The sequence below is a fragment of the Cornus florida genome, unplaced genomic scaffold, assembly GCF_030987335.1.
Source record: "Cornus florida cultivar Cherokee Brave unplaced genomic scaffold, ASM3098733v1 CherokeeBrave_3.0.0_Hap2_Chr03, whole genome shotgun sequence".
In the NCBI taxonomy this organism is placed as follows: Eukaryota; Viridiplantae; Streptophyta; class Magnoliopsida; order Cornales; family Cornaceae; genus Cornus; species Cornus florida.
This window is the reverse complement of record NW_026775573.1, coordinates 50,199,912-50,209,427: the sequence shown is the minus strand read 5'-3', so window position 1 is coordinate 50,209,427 and position 9,516 is coordinate 50,199,912. Positions and strand designations below refer to the sequence as shown.

At 35.6% G+C, this 9,516-nt stretch overlaps 1 protein-coding gene across 2 annotated transcripts; it reads right to left on the bottom strand.

Moving 5' to 3' along the window:
* Positions 1-1,521: 1,521 nt before the first annotated feature.
* LOC132300484 (12-oxophytodienoate reductase 2-like) lies at positions 1,522-9,218 on the bottom strand. 2 transcript variants are annotated; one of them, XM_059797580.1, is made up of 6 exons: positions 9,073-9,218; positions 8,826-8,991; positions 7,035-7,175; positions 6,781-6,911; positions 4,881-5,057; positions 1,522-2,267 (listed from the first exon to the last, which is right to left on the bottom strand). In XM_059797580.1, exons 1-6 carry the CDS (start codon positions 9,182-9,184, stop codon positions 1,675-1,677), a joined length of 1,320 nt encoding a protein of 439 aa, XP_059653563.1. In that variant the 5' UTR covers positions 9,185-9,218; the 3' UTR covers positions 1,522-1,674. The 2 variants fall into 2 exon arrangements, with proteins under 2 accessions (XP_059653563.1, XP_059653564.1); XM_059797581.1 differs by having other exon boundaries at positions 8,826-8,971; positions 9,073-9,198.
* Between the last annotated feature and the right edge of the window lie 298 nt (positions 9,219-9,516).

Here is a 9,516-nt window from a genome sequence, read left to right as displayed (position 1 = left end):
GACTTCAGCAACTTCCACTTGGCCTAGTCCGACGTTGCCAAGTGTCCCATGTTCTTGGCAGTTCCTTTTATTTCTGCCACCAGCTTCTTCCTCATTTCTCTTGCTGTAGATTTCTTCTGATGTTTCACTTGAACCATGTCCTTTTTCTCTTCCATGAACTTATATCGTAGGTAGTTTTAGAGTGGGTCTTCCACTTGTCTTCTCCATAAACTAACACATGCCCCATGTCTTCTTGTTCTCCTTTCTTCAAGCACGATTTTAATGGCCCTGTTATCCAAATTATCCGACAACCACTTCGGTTAGTGGTAGTAGTTGTATGCAAGACCACCACTTTCAACTGATGTACTCTGTTTAACCATTTATCCCACATTCTTTAAAATCTTTCCTTCTATATAACTTATATATATATAATGCATGTATATAGAAATTATACACACATCCACGTTCCCTTGGCTTTATGTAACCTCTTCCAGTTGGACTTCCTTCCTTTCATGGCATCGTGTCCAAAATTAACCACTTCTCCTCATCGTGAGTGTGCACATATGTATGAATATATATACATCCACGATGCAAATCATCACCCATACTCATTTTTCTTTGCGACTTTAGACTCCACGACGCCATGAACTTTTAAATTTCAGCATTCTTCTTAACGTGGATTGGCGTCTATAACTCTTGTAGCTTCTCTTCTTGAAACTTCCCTTCCATATTTTGAGTTTATGGCATCGTGGCCCCCAAAATTATAGCAACTCCTTTATCCCATCGTGGGCTGTATAAAAAATATATATATATATTTTTTTTGGGGAATATATTTTATATTTCTGGGAACAACACCCCACTTCCTCGTTGCTTGATTTAGTCAGACGTAGTTGTTGAGAACCCCCTAGATTTTAGGAGAAAATCTAGCCCCACGTCTTGCTTAGTCAACCTTGATTTCGTAATTAAATGGAAAATATCCATTTAATTGTTTTCCTATAAGAATAGGACTTCCCATTAATAAAATCAACTCTTAAAAGAATTAATCTACCGTGGCAAGTTCAGTAGAACTCGCCACGTGTTAATAAACCATTGGTTGGTTGATTTTTGACTTGAATATTCCTATGAGGTTGCACTCATAATAGTGACTCCATGCCACCTTCCTATACTTTTTAGGACATTATATCCAAAGTTGGTAAGTCCTAATAGGACTCGCCACTTTCTTTCAATTAACAATTCCTCATGGTTTTAAAGGAAATTTATCAGAGTTACGTTCCGGCGTGACAAGTTCCATTGGAACTAGCCATTTACCTCTTTTCTATTGGTACATTATATCAATAATTCCATGTCACACCTTCTTCTTTTGGATAATTAGAGTATTAATCCAATCTGGCAAGCTTGTTAAAACTCGCCATTTGTCATCTTTCCATTGAGAAAAAATAATGGAGTAAACAACCTGCATGATATTTTTTATCACAAGTACGACAACAATAGCATGGCTGAAAAATGAGAAATTTAAACAAACCTAATAATTCCTGAGCGGGATAGTACTTAAAATTTGTTTTCTGTTTTTTATTGCACTCTTTCAGCATAAAACAAGCATTAAAAATGGATAACAATTTTTAATAATTCAGGTCGATTTGAGATGCGTAAAACAAAGATAACAATTTTGTGTTCACATTCTCCTCCATAGAAAATTTAAGCAGTTGTTTCGAGAAATGGATAATCAGTGTAGCCAATAACAGGATCTGGTACATAGAAGGTGTCTCTGTTGTACTTGTTCAGAGGAGCATTAAGCTTGAATCTCTTTGGCAAATCTGGATTAGCCAAGAATAAACGTCCATAAACAACAAGATCTGCGCGGTTCTCGGTTAAAGCTTTGACACCATCTTCCCTGTCATAACCCCCGGCAACAAGGAAAGTACCATTGAAAGCCTTTCTCATGGGCACAAGACTATGGGGACATTCAGATTTTTCTCCTACAGTTTTCATCCTAGGCTCAACCATGTGACAGTAGAGAATACCATATTTATTCAATGATTCAGCCATATAGAGGCCTAGAGCCTTTGGATTCGAGTCTCCGGATTCCATATAATCTGCAAAGGGGGAGAGCCTTATTCCCACTCTATTCGCTCCTATCTCATTAGCAATAGCTTCAACTATTTCTAGAGCAAATCTGCAACGGTTCTCCAGAGAGCCTCCATACTTGTCTGTGCGGTCATTTACTTGGTCTTTCATAAACTGGTCTAATAGGTAACCATGAGCCCCATGGATCTCAACTCCGTCAAAACCTGTGCATCAAACAAACATCACTGAATCAGAAAATGAAGAGTGATAGGCCCTGTTCGGTATTTTGAAACATAGTCCAGGACACAGTTCAATATATCTCCAAACAATCAGCTTTGTAGAATACAATAATTTATGAATTCTTGAGCTTTCAAAAATACTCCAAATCAAAAAACTATTTTAACCTTTTTTTTTTTTTTTTTTGAGACACCGCCTTGGAGGAATTTTCCATATTGCCCATGTATTTTACAATAACAAGATAATAACAAATTAATGCATGGATACACACCACCTTTATCTCAGTATCTGTTCAAACAAATGTTCCCTTCATGCTCACTTCCTGACATATAAAATTTGGTGAACTTCTAGTATTGTGCACTTAACCTTAATATGTGTACCATGTTTTTTCCTTTTCTTTAACTATCCTTGATGTGGAAAATTTTGCTTCTGTTTCGTCTTTTACAGATAAATCATTGTGAATAAAGATATCATGTGTCATCACAAATGATTCGTAAAAAGATGGCACCTGTCATCACAAATGATTCGTAAAAAGATGGCACCCTTCCCGTGAAACTCTCAATTAATTAATGCAGTAAGTTACGGTGCCATTTTTTCATGGACTACCTTAAAAAGCAACTGTAATATACGATAGAACTAGTTGGTTGCTACTAAATGTCAAAATGCATCCTTCCTTTCTCATATAAAATTTGGCTATGTGGGTGATAGAATTGCACAACTTGCAACATGGGGACAACATGGGCAGCCATTTACCATGTCATTGTCATGCCTTGACATGTCACTCGGGGCCATTAACGAGGTTACGGTTTTGTGGACTAAGAGAGTGTGCTAGCTAGGTGGTCAGGCCAGTGGTCCCATCCATCTTACATCACATGGGTGCCAACCTCCAGTTACAATGTTCTCACATGAGGAGGGAGTGGAATAGATATGGTGAGGCATGTGCCTTTCTTTAAGAGCAACAATGCATTAGACATATGTCTCTATCTCCCTGATTGTCCTTCACACGTGCATAGGCGACACATGTGGTAGTGTATACGAACACCTCAATTAATGGAAAAGGAGTCCTCTCTAAACTCTGTCTAGAGAAGGGGGCTTCTCTCTCACACACTTATCCCGTCTCCTCCCTCTCTGCAATCTAATTACTATATGGATCATCTCAGGGAGATACCGTGTGTTCTTTTGAGACATGTATTCACCACCTGATGCACTGTGCATGCCGTCTCACCTGAGAATATTCTCCTATGATTCAATAGTCTCTCTGTTTAGTCAAATTTCCCTGCACATGCACTAGCCATCGCCTATCACCAACAATTCATTACATTCCTCTAACCTTAAAGGATGACTCCTTACCTCATTTCAAGAACTTCTGGAATGAAGGATAACAATGGACTTGGAATTCTCCTATTTTCTCTCCATTATTGCTACTCTACTATTTCTCCAGATGCTACCTCAGTTTTAACAATAGCCCATTAGCTTGGGACCTCAAGTATCCTATGTGTGATACCTTCATCCATAGTTGTTAAAGGCGCGCCTAGGCTCCAAAAAAAAACCTAGGCTCGTCAAGGCTCAGCTAGAGCGCCTCCACCTGCACACAGTGCGATCATGTTGTTGCACATGGTCCAGAACGGTATTTTAGTGGTCTTGTATCCTCAAGGCCAAAATTCGAGGGCTCACCAAGGTGTATCCACAATTGCAATCTATATTTTGGTTGGTCGTAGAAAGAAAAATACCATGTGTCCATTGAGATGTTTTAGCCACATGATGGCGCTCAACGGACACTAACTCACTTGTTGATATTCTCATATGATTTTTTGGTATCACCATTTAGCCACACTTTTTTTGTCATGCCAGTTGATAACCCCAGCTGTCCTTTACACTCCTATAATCCTACAAATACGGGATGACTCCTTAAATCATTTCATGAATTTCTAAAAAGGGAGGAAAAGTAATCTTGAGATTATCCAAGATTTTCTCAATTACTGCCACTCGCTCTTTTCTAAGGCTGCCTTGGTTTTCATTCTAGCCCACTCTCCTAGAGTCCCCAGGACATCACTAGACCTTGAGACCCATATTTTGCAGAGGTTACTTACTTGATTCCACTAGGGAGCTTATTCATAACTTAGTACCTACATATTTTAAATATGATGGCATTTGATTCTTCTATTATAACAGACACAATATTCCTAAAAATAATAGATACAAAACTGACTCACCATACATGTTTTTTGAATTTCCTTCAAAGAAAATTGACCAATTAATTTTTTACCAGAACAAAAAAAAAAAAAATATATATATATATATATATATATATATATCACTTGCTTCACAAAAGAATAAAATGCAGTTGAACTTACAAAACAAAATTTAGGTCATTACAACATCAGAGTAGAAATGTTACCAAAGTCCAAACCTATGATCTCATATTTTATTCTTACCCACTAAAGACAGACAACCATGATCCATAAACAAGTTCAGCATATATTCTTTCTGCAATTCATTTCAAATAAATATATTTCTTTATCTTAATACCATTTAACTTTCTGAAGTTAAAGAACAAGTTTACTTTTCGTTAGTGTCTAAATGTAGCTTCAAAAGCTTACCAGCTTCCATAGCATTCCTGGCTGCAAGTTTAAAATCATTGACAACTTGAGGAATTTCATCTATACTCAGGCGTCGTGGAGGTGAAAATTGTGCAACATCAATGCCATTACTACGAAGTTGAGGAGTCAACGGCTTGTCAGTACAAGATATCGGGTCTTGCCCATTTGGCTGAAAACCTGTACAAGAAAATGGCTAAATAGGTTAAGATGACATCAAAGAGGCCCGAAAATTCAATGAAGTACGTCATTTCATCAAAGAAAACAAGGAGTCATTATAAGCACAAAGCATTAGCTTGAGTGCTATCCCCTCCACCTCTCAAAGAGGAGGTTGAGATTTCAAGTTCCAATTTGACAAAATGGGTGTATTAGTGCTTCTTACTTTAGTTGTTATACAGAAGTAGGAAAGGAAAAGGTACCTAAAAAATATGTTAATATATTTTGATATATAAAAGCAGAAACTATTTCCACCATTTATAAATTCATATATAAGACCCCTCATCATTTTCGTAATCCTATGAAAAAGTAGCCATGGTTTTTTTCATGCTCTTGGAAAGAATCCAACTGAAGCTTGCTAGGTCTTCTACATTTGATGTTCACAACAAAAGAGAAGAAAAATAAGAAGAATTAGGCAGTAGTATCACGTCAAAAATAATGGCTAATGAACCTCCTGCACCAAGTGAAATCCTGAACCTAGTTCCACGACACCTTCCAGGTTCTTTTAGTAATATTGGCAGTCCAACATGGTAGACCCCAATTTTAGTGTTTGGCATTCAAGAAATGAAAGCCCTTTGAGAGAAGAGGTTTCTAGGAAATTTTATAGGTAACTTAGAAAAACGACGTGGACATAAAATTTGCATAATGCAATTCATTATCCTATAGATTCACCAGAAATCCCACTTGCCGACCCTATAATCCTATATTTATAACACCAACAACTTGGCAAAATTAGCACTCACAGACTTATAATATGCATTCAAAAATTCCATTTGTTTATCATTGTCTTCACAAAATAATTGCCAAACATAATATTTAACTTAAGAAATAGAATTAAGACTGAAGAATTATCACTAACAATTTTTACATTAAACATAATATAATCAACAAATGACTAGTCACAGTACTGTAGGCTGCTTTCCTCGTCTCACATAAGATATTAAAACAGAGGCGAGCAATGCTATCCTCTTTTATTTTATCTGTAAAATGATCAAAGAATTAACCAATGTGACCTAACAACCATGGCCATTTTCAACATGACATGGAACAGAAATTGGTTTCCAAGGTTATATCGACAATATTCCTGTTAGATTGAGTGATACTAATACCGAGATCTCCCCACCGAATCCTAACCTTAAAGGGTTATTATTTATGGTGGTTTAATCAAATATGCCTTTGTGTAAAGAATATATTTCTTGTGAGCTTCAAAAACATGTTTAAAAAATGTTGTTCTTACTGTAAATATTGCCTTTATTATATGAAAATGAGAACTTATGTTTTAAGCTTTCATTCCCTTTTTATTTATGGTAAAGGAGCTTGTATTTAGCTAGCCTTTTATGTGGAACTTGGAAAAACACCCATTTATTGACTATTGAGACAGGTAATCAACCAAAACCAAATTTCCAAGACACAACTCTGCAATATTGATTGTTTGAGATACAGGAAAAGTAAATTGGTAAATTTGTACTTAAAAAAAATAAAAATAAAAACAAAAATAGAATATACAAATATATGAAAATGCCAAAGCTGAAAACTAGCATTCAAAAATTTACGCACTTATTTTTTGTTGCACTTGTTTATCATGTTGCACAAACAAGGAATTTATTTTTTTTTTTTTAAAAAAGAATAAAAGAAACCTAGAAATGCGATTTTAGATCTTATGAATAAGAAGTCCAAAATAAAATACCTTGATTTGAAACCCTCCCCACATGCCAAATCTGGCAAAAGAAGATACCACCTTTGGCATGAACAGCATCTACTATGGGTTTCCAGGCTTCTACTTGCTTCTTTGTCCATATACCAGGAGTATCTGGGTACCTATAGTGAAGAAAGCAAAACTACTGATGAAATCATGAAGAAAGCAATCATATGCTCAAATATGTAAGTTGTTTTTCAAATCTATGACCCCAAAGAACTCGGATAAGTACAACTATTAATTACCCTTGGGCTGTGTCAGAAACTCCAGTTGCCTCTGCTATGAGAAGGCCCCCTTTGGTGGTTCTCTGGGAGTAATACAAGATAGCATGTGGCTGAGGAACATTTCCGAAAGATCTCTGCCTAGTCAATGGTGCCAAAACAATTCTGAAAATTGTGGAACGCAAAAACAGTTACTACATTAGGTATTGGAACTTATTGCCAAAGGATGTAATAAACTAGCATAATTACATCTACATACTCCCTAAGAAGTTCAAAGTAGAATTTTTTATTTTTTTTTCATAGTTGGTACTCACACACACGTCTCTATTGAGACTTGAACCCCTGACCTCCCTTTGGGAAGTAAGAGGCTAATACCGCTAAGCCACTGGTCCGTTGGTTTTCAAAGTAGAATTAGGTGAGTCACTGCCTCTAATTTCATTACAATTGCTTGCTTAGGATTGAAAATAGAAAAATACAATATAGATATATAATTAAACAATAATAGGGACAGAGGCAGTAAAATTTATTCATTTGATAAGAGTGAGTTGACAACTTTTTTGTGTGACACATAGATTAACACTTAGAAATACAAATTAATGATAGAAAATAAATATCAGGCCATAGCAGGGAAAAACATTTTCTTTGGTTTTGCTAATTGAAGCTCAAAAATGCCAAGTCAAGATTAACCTAAGAAGCCCAGGGTGGGGTTCAATCTCAAAAGAGACGAGGTGGGCAGACCATTTCAGTAGATGGACTCAAACAAAACAATTGACTTGTGCTTGAGAAAGACTCTCATGGAATTTTTCATCATTCTGGTACAATCATTGGCAAGAGGGAAAATAAACTAGGAAAGCATAGGTAACAACTAATGAGAAAGTGGAACGGGCATACCTTTCATAAAAAAAAAAGTGGAACGGGCATTCTATAATCAAGAGTCACACATGAATACATGATCTTGAGCGCCTAACATATTTACAAGAACTCCGAAACCAGAAAGAAGTGTTCTCATGATTGAACAACAATCCAATTCAACTAGAGTACCTTGCAAAGTCATGTGGACTACATAATATTAAGTCCCAAAACAGCACCAGAGATTTCTAGTTCACAATTTTTAAATTGACACTTCAAACATATTTTCTAGCGTGATGATGGAGCATAGAGGCATGATTGCTTTTATCTAAATCAGATTGCAAACATTACATGGTTTAAAAATGCCCAAATCTAGCACTCTTGAATAAATAATATGAGTGTGTGTGTGTGTTAGAAAATGACAGGCATTCTTGTCAAAATAAATAGCAACATAAATATAATAAAGAGATAAATAAAATAAAAGAAACAAAGATCAATATATTTGGACCAAGTGTTTTAAGGTAGTCTACTCTGCCCTTGGAGAACAATACCTTTTATTTATTCCAAATACTACTAAAATACTCACCAGCTACAAAAAGGATTTGCTGAACACATGGAAATTAATTGACAATTAATTACTATATTTCACAAATCAAATTATATTCGAAAAAAGAATTCACAAATCAGAGAATTTGTCGACTGGATTTTCATCAAACACTTGATGCACAAAAAGTAAAAACTTATGCAACAACAAATCTATACAGCAATAACAGGGCAAGAAATACACATAAATAGAAAATAAACCAATAATATTGGGTTACATGTATATATATATACACACATTTATGCATACTGTACTGTAAAACTAGAATAACTCACAACCCAAAGATCAAAATGATAACACAGAATGAATGAATTCAAGTGAGTAATCATGGGAAAGTGGAAGTGTTGAAAAGACATATATACCTATGGGAAAGTTGAAAGTTTCCCAATTTGTACGGAGTGAGAAGAGGGATTTGGAGGCCATTTTCTTGCTCTTGCTCTTGCTCTTGCTCTTGACCTTCTGCTACTACTTTGTTTTCCATTTTTGGGTTTCTATTTCCTTTCAAACACTGAAGAAGAATACAACAAACTGAATTGGGTACTTCAACTACTTATAGAGAGACATAAAAAGTGTGCATAAACTAATGAGGTTTGGTTGATGCCAAAATACCATTCTTTGTTTTGTTGGAAAAGTGATGGATGACAAGAAGGCAGCTATTGCTTTTCAACGACTTCCCACCACCAAGGGATGTCTCCAATTCCAAAACCATTTGTTTGCCCATCTTGTCAGAAAGGGAGGCGTTCGTGTTATTTCCTCCCTTCAAAAATTGTTGCTATGCGAAATTCAAATTTGTATGGTGGTGGATTTTAATTTTTAAATACTCTTCCCGAAAAGTATCCAGAAGTACCACTCGTGGAACTTCAATAACCACAGGCTTATTAGCTAAATGGCAATGGGTCGTTTCAAATAAGATGTTATAATAATTTTTTAAGGAAATTAATTTTAATATGTTGTTATTATTTTGGTAATGAATGAATTATCAAATGTTTGTAGTGGGTTATAAAAAATTTAATGTAAGAAGAATAAATTGATATTATCACAAAATATATATAT

Excerpts from the sequence above, each read along its gene's own strand:
- LOC132300484 (XM_059797580.1), bottom strand. The coding sequence starts at position 9,184 with ATGGGCAAACAAATGGTTTTGGAATTGGAGACATCCCTTGGTGGTGGG. Across the intron at positions 8,992-9,072 it reads TTCCAACAAAACAAAGAATG|TTTGTTGTATTCTTCTTCAG; the intron begins GTATTTTGGCAT and ends TACCCAATTCAG. Across the intron at positions 6,912-7,034 it reads GTTTCTGACACAGCCCAAGG|GTACCCAGATACTCCTGGTA; the intron begins GTAATTAATAGT and ends TCTTCACTATAG.